Genomic DNA, 23,015 nt, shown 5'->3' with positions numbered 1-23,015 from the left:
AGGTGTTGGGTGGTCCTTCCGGCCGTCACGGGGGGAGAAGAGTAGCGTGAGGTCACGCGCTGGAAGGGGCAGCCAGCCTCTTGGGGACGTCATGGCCGTGCTGTGTGGGTCTGCCTTTGTAGATTCTTGCCCCTGATCGATCATTTGCTGTTGGCAGTTGATTCCGACAAGCGGCATGCCAGCGACTTTGCCCTGTGGAAGGTGGCCAAACCCCAGGAGGTATTTTGGGCCTCTCCTTGGGGAAAGGGAAGACCGGGCTGGCACATCGAATGTTCCACCATCTCAAGGTAAGGTTTTGTGTTCTGTGCAAGCTCACGCAGTGCCCCACTTGGCCAGCAGAGGGGGTGGGTGTGCCAGCCGCCCGGCGGTGGGGCTGGGAGAGGAGGCGCCAGGCTCCCTAGGGAAACCAGACCCTGGCCAAGCCGCTTATCTTTCCAGCATCAACTGCCTGTCCTTTTTATTTTTATTTATTTATTTTTGAAGATTTTATTTATTTATTTGGTAGAGAGAGAGGAGCAGGGGGAAGGGGCAGAGGGAGAGGGAGAAGCAGGCTCCCCTCCGAGCAGGGACCCCAACGTGGGACTCGATCCCAGGACCCCGGGATCACGACCTGAGCCGCAGGCAGACGCTGAACGACTGAGCCCCGCAGGCGCCCCCTCCCCTGCGCCCCCTCCCTGTCCTTTTTAGTAGAAAGGCCTGCTTCGCAGTTCGGTTCTTGATTGTCACGCACAGGACAGTTCCGCTGTGCTTCTGTCTTTCCTCGGTGGTGGGTGTAGGGAAAGGCCCCTCAGGGACAGGACCACCTTCCTCTTTTTATTTTATATTAAGTTTTTAATTTTACTTCCAGGGTAGTTAACATAAAGTGTTATAAGGGCGCCTGGGGGGCTCAGTCGTTAAGCGTCTGCCTTCGGCTCAGGTCCTGATTCCGGGTCCTGGGATCGAGCCCCGCATCGGGCTCCCTGCTCCGCGGGAAGCCTGCCCCCTCTCCCTCTGCCGCCCCCCCTGCTTGTGTGCTCTGTCAGATACATAAATAAAATCGTAAAAAAAAAAATAGTGTTATGTTAGTTTCAGGTGTGCAGTGTAGTGAGCCAGCGGTTCTGTCCGTTACCCGGTGCCCGTCGTGATGGTGTGCTCTTAATGCCCATGCCTGTGCCCCTGCCCCCACTCTCCGCCCCTCGAGGGGTTGTCAGTGTGTTTTCTGTACTTAGGTATTTGTCTTTCTCTGACTTACTTTGCTCACCATTATGCTCTCTAGATCCATCCATGTTGTTGGAAATGGCAAGATTATGGCCGAGTACTATTCCATTTTACATATACTACATCTTTATTCATCTGTCAGTGGACACTTGGGCTGCTTCCATAGTTTGGCTCTTGTAAATAATGCTGCAAGAAACATCAGGGTGCACGTATCCCTTTGAATCAGTATTTTTGTATCCTTTGGGTAAATACCCAAAAGTGCAATTGCTGGATCGTAGGGTAGTTCTATTTTTAACTTTCTGAGGAACCTCCACACTGTTTTCCAGAGTGGTTGCACCAGCTCGCATTCCCACCAGCAGGGCACGAGGTTCCCCTTTCTCCGCATCCCCGCCAACACTGTTTCTCATGGTTTTGATTATAGCCATCTGACAGGTGCGACTTGATTTTGATTGGCTTCTCCCTGATGATGAGTGATGTTGAGCATCCTTTCGTGTCTATCGGCCATCTCTGTGTCTTCTTTGGAGAAATGTCTGTTCATGTCTTCTGCCCATTTTTTAATTGGATTATTATTTGGTTTTGGGGTATTGAGTTGTATCAGTTCTTTATATATTTTGGATACTAACCATTTGTTGGGTATGTCATTTGCAAATATCTTCTTCCATTCTGTAGGTTGTCTGTTAGTTTTGTTGATTGTTTCCTTCACTGTGCAGAAACTTTCTATTTTGATGAAGTCCCAATAGTTTATTTTTGCTTTTGTTTCTCTTGCCTCAGGAGACAGATCTAGAAAGATGTTGCTATGGACAACGCCAGAGAAGTTACTGCCTGTGCTCTCTTCTAGGATTTTGATAGATTCCTGTCTCACATTTAGGTCTTTCATCCATTTTGAGTTTATTTTTGTGTGTGGTGTAAGAAGGTGGTCTGGTTTCCTTCTTTTGCATGTGGCTTGTCCAGTTTTCCCAACACCATTTGTTGAAGAGACTGTCCTTTTCCCATTGTATATTCTTTCCTGCTTCGTCAAAGATTGACCATGTAACTGTGGGCTTATTTCTGGGTTTTCCATTCTGTCCCGTTGATCTATGGTATCTACTTATGCCAGTACCGTACTGTTTGATGACTACAAACAGTATAACTTGAGTAATATAATTTGAAGTCTGGAATTGTGATCCCTCCAGTTTTGTTTTTCTTGTTCAAGATTACTTTGGTTATTTGGGTCCTTTTGTGGTTCCATACAAATTTTAGGATTCTTTCTTCTTTATTGTTATTGTTTATTCCGTGAAAAATGCTGTTGGTATTTTGATAGGGATTGCATTAAGTGTGTAGACTGCTTTGGGTAGTGTGGACGCTTTAACAATATTTGTTCTTCAGTCCATGAGCATTGAATGTCTTCCATTTCTTTGTGTCATCTTAAATTTCTTTCATCAGTGTTTTACAGTTTTCAGAGTACAGGTCTTTCACCTCTTTGGTTAGATTTATTCCTAAGTATCTTATTATTTTTGGTGCAGTTGTAAATGGGATTATTTTCTTAATTTCTCTTTCTGCTCTTTCATTATTAGTGAATAGAAATGCAACAGATTTCTGTACATTGATTTTATATCCTGTGACCTCACTGAGTTCATTTATCAGTTTTAACAGTTTTTTTGTGGACTCTCTAGGGTTTTCTATAGATAATATCGTGTCATCTGCAAATAGAGATTTGCTCCTTCCCTACCAATTTGGAAGCCTGTTATTTCTTTATGTTGCCTGACTGCTGAGGCTGGGGCTTCCAGTGCTGTGTTGAGTGAAAGTGATGAGTAGACATCCCTGTCTTGTTCCTGACCGTACAGGGAGAGCTCTCAGTTTTCCCCTACTGAGTATGGTGTTAGCTGTGGGTTTTTCATATGTGGTCTTTATTATGTTGAGGTATGTTTCCTTTAGACCTGCTTTGTTGAGGGTTTTTTATCGTGAATGGGTGTTACACTTTGTCAAAAGCTTTTTCTGCACCTATTGAAATGGCTGTATGGTTTTTACCCCTTCTCTTGTTGATGCGATGTATCATGTTGATTGTTTTGTGAATATTTAAACCACCCTAGCAACCCAGGAATAGATCTCACTTGGTTGTGGTGAATGATTTTTTAAAATATTTTGTTGGATTCAGTTTTTTTTTTTTTTTCATTTGCGAGAGAGACAGAGAGAGAACAAGCAGAGGGAGAGGGAGAAGCAGACTCCCCGCTGAGCAAGAAGCCCGATGCGGGACTCGATCCCAGGACCCTGGGATCATGACCTGAGCCGAAGGCAGACGCTTAACCATCTGAGCCACCCAGGCGCCCCATGTTGGATTCAGTTTGCTAGTGTTTTGTTGAGGACTTTTGCATCTATATGCCTGAGAGATACTGGTCTGTAGTTCTCTTTTTTAGTGGTGTCTTTGTCTGCGTTTGGTATCGGGGTAATGCTGGCCTCACAGAATGAGTTTGGAGTTCCTCTTCTATTTATTGGACTAGTTTGAGAAGAATACGTATGAACTATTCTCTAAATGTTTGGTAGAGTTCACCCGTGAAGCCATCTGGTCCTGGACTTTTGTTTTCTGGGAGTTTTTTTTATTACTTGTTTTGTGGTTATTTTTATAGTTCTTCTCTGATCCTTCTCTTTCTTTCTTTCAAGGTTTGCTGGCTTTCTTTAGTGATATACTTGAATTTCTTTCTTTATTTTTTGCATATCTATTCCTGGTTTTTGATTTGTGGTTACGATTAGGTTTCTGTGTAACATCTTCTGCCCATAGCAGTCAGTATTAAGTTGCTGATCCCTTAAGCTTGAACGCATTTTCTGCTCCTTGCCATGTTTTACCTATATGGTATCATACTTTACTTCCTTTTATTTTGTGACTCCCTTGACTGATTTTTTTACAGATATATTTATTTTTACTGCTTTTGTGTTTCCTCCTTTTCATACTTAGTTATGGTCTTTCCTTTCCACTAAGTCTCCTTTAATATTTCTTTTCTTTTTTAAAAAAATATTTTCTAAATTTATATGTCAGAGAGAGAGAGCACAAGCAGTGGGAGTGGCAGGGGAGAGGGAGAGGGAGAAGAAGGCTCTCCGAAGAGCAGGGAGCCCGATGTGGGACTCAGTTCCAGGGACCCTAGGATCATGACCTGAGCCGAAGGCAGACACCCAACCGACTGAGCCACCCAGGCATCACCCCTTTAATGTTTCTTACAGGGCTCATTTAGTGGTCATGAACTCCTTTAGTTTTCATTTGTCCGAGAAACTCTTTATCTCTCCTTATTCTGAATGACAGCCCTTCTGGATAGAGTATTCTTGCCTGCAGGGTTTTTTTTTTTTTTTATCTTTCAACACTATTTTTTTTTTTTTTGACAGAGAGAGAAAGCACGAATAGGGGAAGTGGCAGGGGGAGAGGGAGAAACAGGCTCCCCAGTGAGCAGGGAGCCTGATGTGGGACTCAGTCCCAGCACCCAGGGATCATGACCTGAGCCAAGGGCAGACGCTTCACGGACTGAGCCACCCAGGCATCCCTCTTTCAGCACTTTGAATATATCATGCCATTCTCTGGCCTGCAAAGTTTCTGCTGAAAAATTCACTGATAGTCTTATGGGGTTTCCCTTGTGTGTAACTGTCTTCTTTTCTCTTGCTGCTTTTATTTATTTTAGGGAGAGAGTGTGTAAGTGGGGGGAGGGGCAGAGGGAGAGAATCTTCAAGCAGACTCCACACTGAGTGCAGAGCCTGGTGTGGGGCCTGATCCCTGACTCTGAGATCATGACCTGAGCTACCGAGGCGCCTCCCCAGTTTTTTTCTTTATCACTGTATTTTGCCATTTTATTTACTGTGTGTCTTGGTGTGGACCTCCTTGTGTTGATTCTCTTGGGGGAATCTCTGTGCCTCCTACATCTGGATATCTGTTTCCTTCCCTAGATTCAGGAGGTTTTCAGCTATTATTTCTTCAAATAAATTTTCTGCCCCCTTTTCTCTCTCTTATTCTGGGATCCCTATAACATGCATGTTGTTATGCTTGATGCAGTCCCTGAATTCCCAAAGTCTATTCTCATTTTGCATAATTTTTTTCTCTCACCAGCTCAGCTTAATTACTTTCCATTACTCCGTTTTCCAGGTCATTAGTTAGCTCTTCTGCTTCCTCTAGCCTGCTATATATTCCATCCAGCATATTTTTAATTTCATTTATTGTGTTCTTCATCACTCGTTCTTTTTTCTCTCTCTGTTAACAGTCTCACTGATATCCTCCACTCTTTTCTCAAGCCCAGTGAGTATCTTTATGATCATTACTTTAACTTCTCTTTCAGGTAGAGTACTTATGTCTGTTTCCTTTGGTTTTGTCCTGTTCTTTCATTTGGGACATACTCCTCTGACTCCTCATTTTGTCTAACTCCCTATTTCTGTGTGTTAGGGAAGTCAGCTATATCTCTTGCTCTTGAAGGTAGTGGGCAGGTGCAGACTTCTAACAAGGGGCACTGGCCCATTTCCACAGGGGATGCGCAGCTGCTGTGGAGACTAGGTGGCTGGGGCTGCTCCACAGGGTGTGTGGGTCTGGGGTGCAGTTTAACCAGCCACCCCCACCAGGATCGAGGCCCCACAAAATGCATGCGTTGGGAGATGTGGTGTTGGTGAGCTTTATGCCAGTCTTCTGGGAGAGGGGACCTGCAGCTCTGGGGCTGAGACGGCATGGGCAGGGCGCTTGGTGTAAGAAACTGAGATAATGAGCCTCAGTGTGGCACTGGTTCGCACAGGTGGCTGTGTGTTTGTGCTGAGGAGCAGGGGAGGGAAAGGGTGCCTTCTAGGTCCTGGAGGTTTCTGGAGGGATCTCCTTGCGATGCCTGCCTCTCCAGGGCTATTTGTCAGGTGTCTCTTTAAGGGTGGGAACTCAGCTTCCTAACACCCTCTTGGCTCTCCCAGAGCCTAGCCGCTGATTTTTAAAATTCCCGCTGTTGGGGCATCTGGGTGGCTCAGTCGGTTGGACGTCTGCCTTCGGCTCGGGTCATGATCCCAGGGTCCTGGGATCGAGTCCCGTGTCGGGCCCCCTGCTCAGTGGGGAGTCTGCTTCCCCTCTGCCTCTGCCTGCCACTCTGCCTACTTGTGCTCTATCTCTCTGTGAAATAAAATCTTAAAAAAAAAAAAAATTCCCGCTTTTGGGTTTTAAAGATTTATTTATTTATTTTAGAGAGAGTGTGCAGTGGAGAAGGGCAGAGGGAGAGGGAGAGAGAGTTCCAAATAGACTCTGCAGCGAATGTGGAACCTGACCCAGGCTCGATCCCACGACCCTGAAATCATGACCCAAGCTGGAACCAAGAGTCAGATGCCCAAACGACTGCACCACCCAGGCGCCCCTACAATTCCAGGCTTTTAAGTCCTGCTGGTTGTAAGAACTCATGAAATTCTGCCCCTCTCACTTTCAGAGCCACATGATACAGGGATTTATCTTCCTCATGTGGGCTCCCCGGCATGACAGTCTGTTTGTTGCCCTTCTCCCCGCCCCCGTGGGCTCCCTCCAGACAGCCAGGCCCTTTTAGCTCCTGACTCTGTCTTTGCCCTTCCTACCCTATTTGATGTGGTCTGTTCTCTCCCTTTAGCTGTGGAGTTTGTTCTGTGAGTCTTTGGGTCGTTCTGTGGATTATTTACATGGATGTGAGTATTTTCTAGTATCTGTGGGACGAGGCTATAGCTTAGGGTCTTCCTCCTCCGCCACCTTCTCAGTCTCTCCCCGAACCACCTTCCTCTTACTTGCTGCTCCCCCAGAGATGGTTGTGGATCAGACCCATCAAGCACCACCCAGCTTCCACTTTGCTGGCTCCTCAGTCTTCGGTCTGCCCACCTTCCAGCTCTTCTTCTGGAGCAGCAGCATGCACTGGAGATCCTCCTCTGTAGACTGTTCCTCTGGTACTCCCCATGGTTCTCTTGGTGGCCAGATGCGCCACTTCTCGTGTGTGCATGTGGCGGGTGTACAGGAGATTGCAGACTGCGTGTGCTCTTCTGAACAGGCACGCCTCATGTTACTGTGCTTCGTAGATACGGTGTTTTTGCCGATTGAAGGTCCGTGGCAACCCCGTGTAGAGCAAGTCAGTTGGCATCGGTAGCATTTGCTCACTTTGTGTCTCTGTGTCGTGTTTGTGTAATTCTCACAGTATTTCAAGCTTTCTTCTTATTATTATATTTGGTATGGTGATATGTGATCGTAGTATTGGATGTTACCACTGTGATTGTTTGGGGGAACGTGAACCATGCCATGTTCGTGTGCCCCAGTGTGAGATGATGAACTTAGTCAACAAATGTGTGTGTGTTCTGACTGCACCAGAACTGGCTGTTTCCGCCTTGCTCTCCCTCTCCTTGGGCCTCCCGATTCCCTGAGACACAACAGTGTTGAAATTAGGCCAATTAATAACCCTCCAATGGCCTCTAAGTGTTCAAGTGAGGAATTCACATGTCTCTCACTTTCAATCAAAAGCTAGAAGTGGGGGCGCCTGGGTGGCTCAGTCGTTAAGTGTCTGCCTTTGGCTCAGGTCATGATCCCAGGGGCCTGAGATCGAGACCCGCATCGGGCTCCCTGCTCCGCGGGAAGCCTGCTTCTCCCTCTCTCACTCCCCCTGCTTGTGTTCCCTCTCTCGCTGTCTCTATCTCTGTCAAATAAATAATAAAATCTTTAAAAACAAACAAACAAACAAACAAAAGCTAGAAGTGATTAAGCTCAGTGGGGAAGGCAGGTCGAAAGCCAAGACAGGCTGAAAGCTAGGCCTCTTGTGCCAAACAGTCAGCCAGGTTGTGAATGTAGAGGAAACGTTCTCAAAGGAAATGAAAAGTGCCACTCCAGTGAACACACAAACGATAAGAAAGTGAAACAGCTTTACTACTTACATGGACAAAGTTTTAGTCATCTGTGTAGAAGATCAAACCAGCCACAACATTCCCTTAAGCCAAACCTAATCCAGAGCAGGGCCCTGACTTTCTTCAGTTCTGTGAGAGCTGAGGGAGGTGAGGAAGCTGCAGAAGGAAAGTCTGAAGTTCGCAGAGGCTGGTTTATGTGCTTTAAGGGAAAGAAGTCTTTTCTATAAAAGTGCCAGGGCTGATAGAAAAGCTGTAATAAGTTCTCTGGAAGATCTCGCTAGGACAGTGAATGAGGGTGGCTATGCTAAACAACAGATTTTCAGTGTAGACAGAACTCCCTTCTTTTGGAAGAAGATGCCATCTTGGTCTTCAATGGCTGGAAAGAAGTCAGTGCCTGGCTTTATAGCTTCAAAGGGCAGGCTAACTCCCTTGTTAGGGGCTAATGCAGCCAGCTGGTGACTTTAAGTTGAAGCCGATGCTCATTCACCATTCCAAAAATCCTAGGGCCCTTAAGAGTTATGCTAAATCTACTCTCTGCTCTGTAAGTGGAACAATAAAGCCTGGATGACAGCACATCTCTTTACAACATGGTTTACTGAATATTGTAAGCCTACTGTTGAGACCTACTGCTCAGAGAAGAAGATTCTTTTCAAAACCCTACTGCTCATTGACAATGTACCCGCCACCCAAGAACTCTGATGGAGATGGCCGAGGTTAATGTGCTCATGCCTGCTCACACAGCATGCATTCTGCAGCCCATGGAACAAGGACTATTTAAATAGTACATTTTGTAAGGCTATAGCCACCATAGAAAGTGATTCCTCTGATGGATCTGGGGAAGTAAACTAAAAATCTTCTGGAAAGGATCTGCCAGTGTAGATGCCACTGAGAACATTTGGGATTGATGGGAAGATGTCAAGTGTCAACATGAGCAGAAGTTTGGAAGACACTGATCCAGCCCCCTTGGATGACTTTGAGGGGTTCAAGACTTCAGTGGAGGAAGTCACTGCGGACGTGGTGGAAATGGCAGAAGAACCAGAATCAGAAGTGGGGCCTCAGGATGCGACTGAATCACTGCGATCTCATGATAAAACTTGAACTGTTGAGGAGTAGCCTCTTACAGATGAACAAAGAACATAGTTTCTTGAGATGGAATGTTCTCCTGGTGAAGATACTGTGAAGATTGTTGAAATGGCAACAAGGGATTTAGAATATGACATAAACTGAGTTGATTAAGCAGTGGCAGGGTTTGAGAGGATGGACTCCAGTTTTGGAAGTAGTTCTGTGGGTACAATGCTATCAAACAGCATCTCATGAAACATCGTTCATGAAAGGAAGAGTCCACTGATGTGGCAAACTTTATTGCTGTCTTACTGTGAAGAGCTTGCCACAACCACAGCCGCCGCCACCCTGACGGGTCAGCAGCCGCCCCCATCAGGCAAGACCCGCCACCAGCAAAGACTACAGTTCGCTGAAAGCTCACAAGATGGTTAGCATTTTCAAGCAATAAAGTATCTTCTCACTGGCGTATGGACATTGTTTTTAGACAGTGCTGCTGCATACTTAATGGACTACAGGGTAGCGTAAACATCACTGCTGTATGCACTGGGAACCCAGAAAGTTCATTTGACTCGCTTAATTGTGATACCTGCATTATTGCAGTGGTGTAGAACTGAGCCCGCGGGATCTCGGAGGCAGGCCTGTAAGGTCTTTTCTCACTCAGCGCTAGTCCTGAGAACCGCCTGTAAGGGTTCTCCCGCTGTTGTGCCTCAGCGTCATGGTGCTGTGCTGGGTGGGCGGACCGTCATGCAGTTAGCTAGGACCCTACAGATGAGCATGTAGTTCCCGGTGTTTTGCCCTTACAAATACCTGCAGTGAATAACCTTGTACATTTATTTTCCGTCTGGGGAGGTGTGAGGGTTTTTAGTATCCTTAGTAACCCATGATTTCCACATATCTGATGGGTTTCAGCTCATTGCAGATGTTTACTATAATGAACAATTTTAAAGATTGGAAACATATAGAAAATATAATGAAGATGAACATTTCAGACTACTGGCTACACCCAAACTTAAAGATCAGCAAACCCGGTTCCCCAGTCGGTCATCGCCTGTGGTGCTGTTTGCTGGCCGAGTCTGAGCGTGCGTGTCGGAAGGAGTAACTGTCCTAGGAGAGTGCTGTGCCCCAGGCTGGTTTCTCCTCAGTGGACACTGAGTGGACACTCCCTCCCCAGGTGGGAGGGCCTCGTGCTCCATGACCTGCCTACCCAAGTCCTGTTTGTTCTACTGAGGACCTAGGAGGGGCGCTACATTTCCCACCAGGCCTCCCCTACTGCCCTCACCTGTGGTGATGTTGATAGGACTCTTCTGGAAACACACCCGGGAATTCCTGAGACGTCACGAAGCAGGGCCCAGCTTTGCATTAAAAAACCATGTCCAGCCCTCAGTCCCTACTGCACACACTTATGTGTGTTTATAAATACTTTTGACTTAAGAGCAACGTGGGGTATATATTGGATTGTAAAAAGATATTTTGTAGATTCAAATAATTTCTCTACAGTAGGTAGAAAAGATTTAGTAAATTTCAAATGTAACGTTACCATTAAATGTTTTTGCTGAACTCTAATGAAAATAGACTTGTATTCCTTCTTGGTGTTCTCTTGTTTTCAAACAGGTCTAACTTACAGATAAGGTAGAGACTAATATAATGAACACCATAGACCCAGTTTAGCTTTATTTTTTCAGGTAACCTCTATGCCCAACGTGGGGCTGGAACTCGTGACCCCGAGATCAAGAGTCAGACTGAGACAGCCAGGTGCCCTCACCATTTAGTTTTGTTAAGTACTCACAGGGTCAGCTTTGTTTCAGATCTTTGTAAAAATGAATCACTCATTACAGACAGAAACAAACGAGGCCCTCTGCTCTCCTCCCTGGCCCTGCCCGTACGGTCTCACGCTCCTTTCGTGCCGCTTGAACTTCAGGGACTCAGAGACTCTCTAAAGCCCGTCACCAAGGATGTGTATTAGCGGCCTGGTGCGTTCCTGCCACCACTGGTGTGGCCAATGTGGACGTGTCTTTCTAAAGCCAGACCAGTGGGAGTCAGCAGGAAGGGATCTCAGTGAGGCTGTGGCATCTTTGGAAATGTCCATTTTGGGGGCGCCTGGCTGGCTCTGTTGGTAGATCCTGCGACTCTTGGTCTCGGAGTCGTGAGTTCAAGCCCCACGTTGGGCATAGAGGTTACTTAATAAAAAAAAAAAAAAATTAAAAAGAAATGTCTATTTTTAGCCACGTTTAGAGAATTCACGAGCATCTGTACACTGAGTTCTGTGCGCAGGGGCAGGTGACGGCCTTGGGAGCTCCAAGTCTGCCCGGGGCGCCCACAGGCCCATGTTCTCACCGAGCTGACGGTTACGTTTTTACTGTTGTCCAAAGCAGAGGCACTCAGCCTGGCCCGTAGGCCGCAGGTGCTCTGGGGACAGAGTTACACAGGCTTTGAGTGTCTGGCCAGCCCCATGGTCCCCAGCAGCTCTGCTAGTTGTAGGGTACAGTTTTGTGGTTCATGAGACTTTTCAGGAACGCGAGCATTGGAGCAGAAATGTGATGCTTTGAATTCAGTTACTTGTTATTCGCATGTGATCGCCAAATAGTTATATTTTCAAAAGCCATAGTAAAAATTCTCTTGATTTTATCGTGCTCTTTTGTTAAAGTTGGAAAACCACTAAACTCTACCTATTAAAAGAAAAGGTAATTTAGTTTTTTTTTTTTTTTTTTTTTTTAGATTTTATTTATTTGACAGGGAGAGACACAGCGAGAGAGGGAACACAAGCAGGGGGAGTGGGAGAGGGAGAAGGAGGCTCCCCGCCGAGCAGGGAGCCCGATGCGGGGCTCAATCCCAGGACCCTGGGATCATGACCTGAGCCGAAGGCAGACGCCCAGTGACTGAGCCACCCAGGCGCCCCAATTTTGTATGTTTTTAAAAGCATCTATTATATCCAGAACAAAGAGAATTAAATCTCTCTCCTAGGAGGTAAAGCTATGAATTAGAGATTCGTGAAATTAAAACAGGATTTGAGTTTCTGTGTGCATCAATTAAATTACCATGCATATTGATTTGAAGTTGCGATCCATTTGCTGGTTGCATAAAGCCTGGGAGGATTAACTGTAAATGTGCTATTTGAACTAACCCATGTCTCTACGCTGTCCTGCAGTCTGGTGTTTGGAAGCCAGCTGGACATCCACTCGGGCGGGGTCGATCTGGCCTTTCCACATCACGAGAACGAAATCGCCCAGTGTGAGGCCTTCCATCAGTGCAGGCAGTGGGGAAATTATTTTCTGCATTCTGGTAAGTCATGACTTCGTGTTAATTTGTTCTATTTTGGTTCTTTTGATTTTCTTTATTGGTGAAACTGCTCCATTTGCAAGTGCATGGCTCCGATCGGTGAAGAAACAGAGTTGGCTCTCCCAGTGTTTGAGTCTGAAGCAGCTGGATGTGAACCTCTCCAGATCAGAGTTACGAGTGTGCCTTTTTGGAAGAAGTGCTGGCTGAGTGGAATGTGGGGAACGTTCTCGGTGCGGGGGGTGACGGCAGAGGCGTGCCGTCTGGCGGGCGGTGGGCTGCTTGACGTTACACTTCTCTCGGGTTCCTGGGACCGTAAGCCCTGAGGCTGCTTGGCCCGGAGCACGCCCACTGCCGCGTTTCCCGCACCCCAAGTCCTCCCGGGAGGCGCCCCCATGGTGACCGACGTCCCTGAATCAGCCTTCGGTGCCCTGCAACGCCAGGCCCACGACTGCGCTGCCTGCGGGAGTCTGGGAAGAAACAAAGCAGAAGCAGAGCGCTCCTGGTGGCTGCTTCTGGCATCGTAATCCCCGGGGGGAACCCAGCAGTGGCTGAAACCCTGTATTTCTGCCAACAACACGGCTTGCTGGCGGGTTCCCGAAATAGGACGAAAGCCTGACGGTCCCAGTTCCACCCAGGGCCAGCAGGGTGGGCGCTGCGCAGGGGCTCCAGAGACAACCCCCGGGGCCTGGCACATGCCACGGTCTCCCTCTGGCATGGGGCTGGAGGGGAAGGCACCTGCGGCATAAATGCGCACAGAGCCCGTCGGGCAGAGACCCTCCAACGACCAAGGCGCCACGTCCCGTCCCGTCTCCGATGTGGGCACACGGCACCTGGATGAGCCGTCGGGCACACCTGCCGTGGCCGTGCTCCCACGGCACTGCGTTCTCCTTCACCGCCTTCATCCCACGGCCGCCCAGGGCTGGGGGAACAGCTGTGTCTCCTTCCTGATGTAAACGGATGCAAGGGGAGTCGTCGGACGGGTTTCATTTTCCAACGACTGTCAACTTAAAAAGTTTAATTGTGTTTGGTATGGACATGTTACATCAAAGTGCGTGTTGAAGGTTACATTTCTGTCTGGAAGCCACATTTTCACCAGTTCTCGGAAAGCTCATCCGTGGAGCCCCGTTGTGCTCGATGTCCTACCGTGTCAGGAGAGGAGGCCCCGGAAGGAAACCGTGTGAACGTACAGCCCAGGGGAGCCCCGCTGGGACTGAGAAGCCCTGGAGTCGGGTCCTCCTGTCTTCTGTACGTGGGGGTGAAGGAGTGCCAGGCTCTCAAGAAGCCCGCGGAAACGGACTGCAGCGGGAAATCGCATCAGTCCTTCTCAGAGACGTGCAGGTCGGAACGGCCGAAATCCAGCGGATATTGCTGGGTGCCTGGTTTGCAGAAGCAGAGTTCTGGCCTCTGCTGGGCTGACGAGGCCGTCAGGCCGGTGTTTCCAGGGTGCAGGATGGGGGGCAGGGCGGCATGGGGGTGCTGGGGGGTGCACGGCGGACCCCACACCCTCCAGCAGGTGCGGCTGTGGCTTCCCTCCTGGGGGGCACCGTCCTGTAGCAACGCGGACGTGGGTGTTTGCCTCCTGCAGAACGAGCGCGGCGTGTGAGGCTGACCTGCAGCTAGGGCTGCGGGTCAGCCTCACAGTAATTCCTGCTCCCCCCTCTTCCACCCAGGAATTCCTGCTCCCCCCCTTCCACCCAGTTCAGAACAAACTACTGTCTTTGTTTCAGGGCATTTGCACGTGAAAGGCGAAGAAAAAATGTCCAAATCGCTGAAAAACTACATTACCATTAAGGTAACGGTGCACCACCGACCTGTCCGGAGGGCTGCTGTGTGGGGGGACCCCAAGTCTCTGATCCCTGGTGCTCCCGGCCCTGACAGGCTTCTCCTCCCTCCACATTTAACTTAACTGTTTCTCGTGGTAAAAGCACGGCGGTATCTGGCATTCTGGTTCTCGGCCGTGTCCCCTGCCTGCCGTGGGCCGGCTTCCCCACGGACATCTGCCTGTCCCCTCCTGTGTCCGGACGCTCACACCACCTTCTTCCCTGGCCTTGGCCCACACGGCTACCCTGAGTCCCATTTACCCCTTTTCCTGTCCCAGCGCCCGTCTGCCGGCCTGTCGCTTAGCAGCTTCGCTGTGCTATGGGGACGGGGGGCGGCGTGTGAGTGTCCACGTGAGCGGAAAACACGTGAACGCACGGGGGCACTTCCAGCACTTCACTCATCTTTGGGCCTGTAAAGCCAAATGTATTTTATTTTTTGTTTGTTTGTTTGTTTTTATTTTTTATTTTTTTTTAAAGATTTTATTTATTTATTTGAGAGAGAATGAGAGATAGAGAGCACGAGAGGGAAGAGGGTCAGAGGGGGAAGCAGACTCCCCGCCGAGCAGGGAGCCCGATGTGGGACTCGATCCCGGGACTCCAGGATCATGACCTGAGCCGAAGGCAGTCGCTCAACCAACTGAGCCACCCAGGCGCCCAAGCCAAATGTAGTTTTAATTGCAAATGTTAAAATGCAAGGCCAGTTGCCAGACCCTCATCCCCTGAACACACGAGCACTCGAGCTGTTCCTACCAGATTTACATACAGTCACCCCCTGTGCACGGTCTTGTGGACGCGTTCTCACGGACGCGGTCCGGGGGCCGTGACCGGCAGCCTCGTGCTGCGTCCCGAGGCTGCATCCGTCCCCTCAGCTCCCCTCCTCACGGGGGCATTCGATATCTCTCATCATCACGAGAGGGGCGAGCACTGGACAGGAAGGTATGTTGAGCGAGAGGGAGACCACGTCCCAGTAACTTTGATCACAGCGTCACGGTTGTTTGTGTCCTGTTGTTGTCATCAGTCCCTGTGCCTGCAGTATAACTAAATGTTCTCACAGGCATGTTTGTCCAGGGAAACCCAGAGGCTTTGGTCCTGTCACATATTCGGGCATCCACAGGGGATGTGGAGCGTATTCCCTGCGGATGGGGGCGCTGGAAGCCAAAAGGGGAGTTCTCCTCATAAAATAGTCTTTATATGCTTTTCTTAAGTGGAAGTGTTCGAATCTCTACACATGTTCCTACAGAAGAGTTAAACTTACATACCTGCCACATAGATTCAGGAGTTATTGCTTTGCTACATTTACTGCTTTTTGTGTACTGACGGGAGTGGTGGACGCATATGCCTATGCACAGGGGCGTGCACGCTGTGTACTTCATCACCGCGGTTGCTGAGCCATCAGACATCATGACACTGCCCCATTCTGCGTGCTACTCCCCAAAACAAGGACGTTTTCCTGTGTAGCCCAGATGCCGAAAACGTCAGCAGTAATTCCTTAACATCACTGACTCCTCAGTGTTCGGATTTTTCCATGTGTCCCAATGTCTTTTATAGCCTTGATTTTGTTCAAACCAGGATCCAGTGAAGGTTCATGTGTTGCATTTTCTATGCTGTGTCTTCTTGGGCCTTTCAGAAGATACTTTTCATCATGGTGAAACACACAGAACATAAAAGTCACCGTCGTAACTGTTACGTGCATGGTGCTCACGTCATTGTGCAAGAGAGCTCCAGAACTTCCTTATCTGGCCAAACTGGACCTTTCCCCTGTTGAGAAAGTCCCTGCCACCCCCTCCCCAGCCCCTGGTGTCCACCATGCTGCTCCCTGGTCTCGTGACGGACGGTGAGTGCTCTGGGGAGCACATGGAAGTGCAGACGCGCGGCATTTGCCCTTTGTGACTGGCCTGTTTCACCCAGTGTGATGCCCTCCAGGCCCGTCTGTACCGCAGCAGATGGGGGGAGACAGGAGCTCCTCCGTGATTGGGCGCTTTTGGCTTCTGGTCCACAGTAGTCTCTCTCCTTTTATTTTCCGTGCGGTGTTGACTTTTTGAAGACACGAGGCCAGTTTTGTTGAACGTCACACATTTTGTATTTGTTTCTCTGTGGTGTCATGTAACTCGTTCTTCTGTCTCCCGTTCTTCCCGTAGCTGGAAGTGAGGCCTCGAGGCTTGACTCAGTTCGGGGTAAATCTGGCGGGAACACTTCCTCTGCGGTGCCATGGGCTCCGCACGGCAGCCCTCCGGGGGCCACGGTGCCAGGCCGTCCTGCCGTTAGTGATGTTGGGTCTGACCGCTGGGGTCAGTGACGGCCACCACGTCTCTCTGACGTAGAGATTCTTATCTCCTCGTGCGCGTGGACAGCCAGCGAGGTTATCTGCCGTCGGGCATCCTGTTCCCTGACAGCCTGCCGCCTGTGGTGTTCACGTCCGCTGCAGGCTTCGCCCCGTCCTGCACGTCAGTAGTCCTTGCGAAGCACACTGTCTTGTGCTGTTGCCTGGCTGGCCCTCCTCTTCAGAGAAGGGGGTTCTCTGTTGTTCTCTTTTCAATATTGCTAGAAGTTCAGCTTTTGTACTTTGTGTATATCATTTCAGTCTTTATCCTTTTTATGCAGAAATTATCCCAGATTTGACCCGGGGGGAGGCGGGGAGGAGGCTCCTTTGGTTCCTGCATCCCAGGGAAATGCCCTGTGCACATCCTTGCTTTCGGCCCTGTTTCCCTTTGCCTCTGGCCCCAGAGCTGCCACTTCTCCAAGGAGCCTCGCTGCCTTTGCGGGGACATGGAATTTTGAGCCAAGATCTGGGCATTTGGTGTGTTTGCTGCTGCTGGAGTGACATTGCTCCGAGGCCCCTTCAGGGGACAGAGCTGGAGGAGGAGATGGACCCCCCCACAGAGTCGTCAGCTGCTGGAGTTCACTGTGAGCTCTCCAGTCTCACACGGCAGGACTGGCTTGTTTTAGCTCTTTTCCTCTTTCACAAAACGTCTTGTTTCCTTGCAACAGCATATCAGCTTCGTGCTTTATCTTAAAATTGACATGTTGTAAAATTTAATAGCAATATTCCTATTAACAGTAGAACTATTGAGTAAAGTTGAGATTTTCTAGCAATTCTGGTTTTAATAACAGCTTTATTGAGACATGATTCACATAGGGAGGCTTCACCCTGTACACTGTATTATTCAGTGGTTCTTAGCGTCTTCACAGAGCTGGGCACCCGACCCGGCCATCTACTTGACACGCTCCCCGTGCCACACGGAAGCCACATGCCCGTGAAGCGCTCCCTCCCCTCCCCCATCAGCCCCCAGCGTCCCCTGGTCTTTCTGCCCCCGTGGACTTGCCGGTGCTGGGCTTGCGCTTCCTGTCACTCTCAGCCTCTGGCACGGGGGTCACGTGGCTGGGCACATGCCCGCGCAGAGTGTAATTATTTGCTGGGTGGCGGTCCCCCTTAGCTGCACAGCAGGCTCGTTTGTCAAGTTTGTTTCCAGTTGGAGGGCATCTCTTTCCGCTTTCCCTCTATTTTCCGAGAGCATGAAGTGTTGTCCGAGTTCAGCGGGGAGCACTGAGCCGAGGGCCCGGGACGCCGTCCCCAGTGCGCCTCTGCCGTGTGGTTTGTCCCCAGGTCACCCTCCCAACGTTCGCTGTGAAAGAAAGAAGCCATCTGTGTAGGAGTCCTGATTTCCTCCTCCTCACGCCGCACACCGCGTGTCCTGGAGTGCACCTTGCTTCTTCCCCTTCACAACAAGTGATTTTGTTTTTTTATTTATTTTTTGTTTTTTCCTTTTTTTATTGTTATTTTAATTGCTGTACATTACATCATTAGTTTTTGATGTAGTGTTCCATGATTCATTGTTTGTGCATAACACCCAGTGCTCCACGCAGAACGTGCCCTCTTTAATACCCATCACCAGGCTAACCCATCCCCCCACCCCCTCCCCTCTAGAACCCTCAGTTTGTTTTTCAGAGTCCATCATCTCTCGTGGTTCCTCTCCCCCTCCGACTTACTCCCCTTCATTCTTCCCCTCCTGCTATCTTCTTCTTCTTTTTTTTTCTTAACATGTAGCATTATTTGTTTCAGAAGTACAGATCTGTGATTCAACAGTCTTACACAATTCACAGCGCTCACCATAGCACATACCCTCCCCAATGTCTGTCACCCAGCCACCCCATCCCTCCCACCCCCCCACCACTCCAGCAGCCCTCAGTTTGTTTCCTACAACAAGTGATTTTAGAAGGAGTGGGCTTCCCCCAGGAAGTGTGCAGGCTGCAGACAAGGCCGGGGAGCCGCGGGGCGTGAGGAGCCCTCCTCCTCCCCGGCCACGCTCCCCAGCTGCCCGTGTTCTCTCCCAGAGCAACTGTCGCCAGCTTCTTGGCACAGTGCACATGTGTAAATACATTTCTCGGTTTTTTCTTTCCACCCAAGTGGTTGCACTGTTGCACTTGCTTTATTCACTTAATGAATCTTTTGGATCAGTTTCTTCCATGTGGAGTTAATTCTTCTGAATGGCTGGGTTCTCTGTTGCACCTTAATTAATTTAAACAGCATCCTGTTGATGGTCATTTAAATTATGTCAAATTGTCTACTAGAGGGTGTGCCTTTTAAACATTCATAGATATTGCAGAGTCTGCATTGTCATGAGCACTTGGGGGCCCACGGGGGTGCTGCACCATTACGAGTGTAGCACAGAGGCCGTCAGAGGATGTGTGCATGCAGAATGTTCTGGATAAGGCCTCTGGTAGCATAGCAGGTGTGCTCGACATTCCCGCCAGCAGGGTATGAAAGTGTCCATTTCCCTTATCCACATGAACTCGGTACAATCTTAATCTGGTTAACGTTTTCCCTGTTAACTTGGTGAAAATTGACAGCTAGATTTTAAATTTCCATTTCTCTGTTTATTATGGTGCATTTGAGTGTGTGTACTTACTGTCTCTTGTTACTTTGTATTTTGGCCAGTCTGCAACTTGGCCTTGCGGGCAGTCCCTGGGGATGCTCAGCCATGTCCGTCATGGAAAAAAACACGTGTCAGTTCCCCAGTTTCTAGCAGGAGGTTTTCCTGCCAGTCCTCATTATTTGGGAGACCATGGACAGGCTTTTATAACTGTCTGCAGGGAAACTTGATTCCTTCTGCTTGACGGACTGGAGTCCGCGTGGGGAAAGCTCAACCGTGACAGTTCAGATAACAGCTCAAAACGGGCCAACCTCTAGGTTGTGATTTGGGACCCTTTACTTTACTGTCAAAGTCTTAGTTTTTCCTTCTGAACATGACATAGCAGCACCCACTCTGAGGGTCCCTGAGCACATGAAGTGAGGCAGAGGGCTGAGTCTGTGTGGTCAGCCCGCCTGCCCTGGGTGCTGCAGGAAGGGCAGGTATGCATTAGGGGAGTTGCACCCAGCTTCCTGCTGGCCCGCGCCCCCTTAGCTCACTGCATCTGAGGGTTCGCCACCTCCTGGCCTCCCAGCACACAGGCCTGGTGACATTTCGCCTGTCAGGGAGCTGTGGTCATGCTGTGCGTGGAGGCTGAGCAGTGGGAGGAACAGGGTAAAGCGTGACCTCCACAAAGACCAGCAACGTGGAGGCCTCATCAGTCACTGTCAGGGAGGGTGACCCAGGTATTCAGGGCAATGAGGTTCGGGAAGGTGCAGCGCTTCCCCCCTCCCTTATCTTTCCCAGCTTCACTGAGTATAATCGACAGGTGCAACTAGAGTGTACAACATGATGATTTGATATGCGTGTATGTGGTGAACTGTTTGCACAATCAGGTTAGTTAACACATGAGAACACTTACAAGTTTCAAGTACATGACACAGTATTATTAATTATGGCCACTGTGCTGTCCATTAGAGGCCCAGAGCTGCTTCATCGTACAGCTCAAAGTTTATACCCTTTAACCAGCATCTCCCCGTCTCCCCCAGCCCCTGAGCCCCCGGCAAGCACCATTTTTTTGTGAGTTTTTGTGAGCGTGACTTTTTTTTCATTCCACATATGGGTGGATCCTATGGATCCTACAGTATTTGTCTTTCTCTTTTTATTTACTTAACATAATGTCTTCCAGGTTCATCCATTTGTCACAAATGGCAGATTTTTTTTTGACAACTGAATAATACTTCATTGTACGTATATGTCTCTGTATCACATTTGTTTAATCCATTCATCCATTCACAGACACTTAGGTTGCTTTCATATCTTGGCTGTTGTGAACAATGATGCAGTAAACATGGGGGTGCAGATACCTCTTTGAGATACGGATTTTGTTTCCTTCAGGTAATTACACAGAAGTGCAATTCCTGGGTTGTAGGGAAACTGGCTGTGTTTTTGTTGTTTTTTTTTTAAGATTTTATTTGACAGACAGTGAGAGAGGGAACACAGCAGGAGGAGTGGAAGAGGGAGAAGCAGGCTTCCTGCCGAGCAGGGAGCCCGATGCAGGGCTTGATCCCAGGACCCTGGGATCATGACCTGAGCCAAAGGCAGACACTTAATGACTGAGCCACCCAGGTGCCCCAGGAAGCTCTCTTTTTAACTTTCTGAGGACTCTCCATACTGTTTTCCAGAGTGGCCACACCGGTTTGCATTCCCACCAGCCGTGCACGAGGGTTCCCCTTTCTCCGCATCCTCGCCAACACCTGTTGTTTCTTGTGTTTTTGAGTCTAGCCATTCTGACAGCTGTGAGGTGGTATCTCATCATGGTTTTGATTTGCATTTCCCTGATGATGAGTGATGTTGGGCATCATTCTGTGTTTGGAGAAATACCTGTTCATGTCTTCTGCCCATTTTTGAATCAGGTTGTCTTTTGCTGTTGAGCTGTAGGAGTTCTTTATGTATTCTGGGTACTCAGCTCTTATCAGAAACATAGTCTGTGGATGCTTTCTCCAGTTCCGTAGGCCACCTTTCCGTTTTGTTGAATGTCACCCTGGGTACACCCAGAAGCAGCAGGCCAGCAGTCAAGATAAATCCAGTGCTCAGCGAGGGGTAACAGGACAGTAGTTGGATGTGGTTGTCCTTTCATTCTGTTATTATCAGCAGTTAGCTCTCAGGGACCGAATGCTATAGAAACACTAGATCACAGATTTCTCCTTGTAGTAAACTCCTTCACAGGAGCCCCCCATGGTGGTGAGAATAAACATCTTGTCCTGTTGCTGGGCTGTGGAGAACTCTTACCTTAGATTTCTGAATACACATTGAGGTTAATCTGAATGAGCACATATTCTGACTGGGAGGAAAAACCCTTTAAAATAAAACCCTAAAATCCTTTTAGGATTTTAAATGGAGTGAAATAGGGTTTAGGAGTGAAATAGAGAACGTAGCCACTCAGAAAATATGAAATACTAAAATGGAAGAGAGATTTTCTTTTTTAGAAAGATCAGAGTGCTTCAGTGGATGGAAAACAGCCATACCACTTTAAATTTTTTTAACTGAATGCACAAGTATGAGCAGAAAGGCAAGAGAGAAGGAGAAGGTTTCCAGTTCAAAGAAAGCACAGATGTTTGGAGAACGAGGGGCGGTATCTGTTTCTCTGGTGGATGAGCGAGCCGTCTACAGCTGACCTGTGAGAGGCACCGCTCAGCTTTGCTGGAAACAGCTCCCCACCGACTCCAGACTCCTACACACCAAACATCTGGCAACAACTTACGAAAAAAGCAACACGAGCAACAACAGCAATTGAAAAAAACCAAACAGCACAGGAAAGGAGGCATGGCAGTTGGGGAATAGGTCCCCTGATACATGCTTGCAGGAAAGCAACTTGTAACAAGCTATAAAGCAGCTGATTCTGCTCTTCCCCGAAGGAATTCTAAAGAAATTATTCGAACATGTGGGAAAAAGGCAAAGAGGGTGGCCAGAAGGCCCTGTGCGTGCTGGTGAGCAGCCGTCCACGTGCCCCTCCATTCCAGGCATAAACCCAGACCAGCACTCAGGTCCAGCGGAGCAGAGCCGCATCTGGAAGCTGTGGTCCCCAGGTAGTGCTGCACGGCGCGGCCCGGGCACAGGGAGCCTGTGCACGTAACTGCTCAGAGAAGCACCATCCGTGTGCGTGAGAACTGGGAGGACCTCAGAAGTACCACAGTGGGGAAGTGAACTAGCAAGTAAGACCTAAGGAAGACTAAACACAGCAGCACAGAGCTGGGAGCTGGGGTGGAGCCCCCGGTGCTGGGGGGCAGGTTTTCTGTTCTCCGAGCCTTGTCTCTGTCACCGGGTAGGGGACACACTGTTCAAACGCATTAGACTCTAGCCGTCTGTGAGCGATGAAGTCTGCTACAGGGTTAGTTTTCTCTCTGCTTACACTGTTTGTGGCATAGTAACTATGCTGCATTTAAAGTGGTGTGTCTGCTCATCCTTCCTGGAGGAAGGCTGTCAGTGCACCTGCTCCCAGAGGGGCCACCTGCCGGTCCTGGTGCAGGGTCCCGGCCACGGTGTCCTCCAGCTGTCACCCGCTGGGTCACTGTTGCTGAGGAAGTCCAGAAATAACTGCTAGACACGGAGCGGGTTCACAGGAGAAGGGCTGAGAACGTCATTTTACTCCCAGAGAATGCATGACAAAGGGACAGGGTGGTTTTGGGTTTTGACCCAAACTCCACGTTGTCAGATGGTCCTGCTGGAGCCGGTTTGTCCTCGGTGCCACCGTGGGCCGTGTCCGAGCACGTCCCTGGCAGGCTGAGCAGCGCCCCGTGGAGGCTGAGTCTGTCCTCCCTTCCCCCTTCCCCCCGTAAGGTCACTAAGCGCTTCTTGCCGCAGCCACCACACAGAAATTTGTTGAATTTCATGCTGTTTGAACAACTTCTGCTAGGTTTCCCTGGTTATTCCTCCTAATGGAGAAGGGATACACTTCTTTATGTAGACGTTCTGGACGTCATCCGTTCAA

General features: G+C 49.1%; 1 protein-coding gene across 2 annotated transcripts in view; it reads left to right on the top strand.

Annotated features, from left to right (window-relative positions):
- The window catches only part of CARS2 (cysteinyl-tRNA synthetase 2, mitochondrial), a 44,129-nt gene that overhangs the window by 16,108 nt on the left and 5,006 nt on the right, over positions 1 to 23,015 (top strand). For both annotated transcript variants that reach the window (XM_025874604.2, XM_073887425.1), the window contains exons 7-9: positions 158 to 287; positions 12,227 to 12,360; positions 14,085 to 14,149. In XM_025874604.2, the coding sequence (XP_025730389.1) occupies positions 158 to 287; positions 12,227 to 12,360; positions 14,085 to 14,149 (329 nt within the window). The remainder of the gene's footprint in view (positions 1 to 157; positions 288 to 12,226; positions 12,361 to 14,084; positions 14,150 to 23,015) is intronic.

The sequence above is a fragment of the Callorhinus ursinus genome, unplaced genomic scaffold (genome assembly GCF_003265705.2).
Source record: "Callorhinus ursinus isolate GAN/ISIS: 27379988/994484 unplaced genomic scaffold, GSC_fseal_2.0 scaffold79, whole genome shotgun sequence".
In the NCBI taxonomy this organism is placed as follows: domain Eukaryota; kingdom Metazoa; phylum Chordata; class Mammalia; order Carnivora; family Otariidae; genus Callorhinus; species Callorhinus ursinus.
This window is presented reverse-complemented; position numbering and strand designations above follow the sequence as displayed.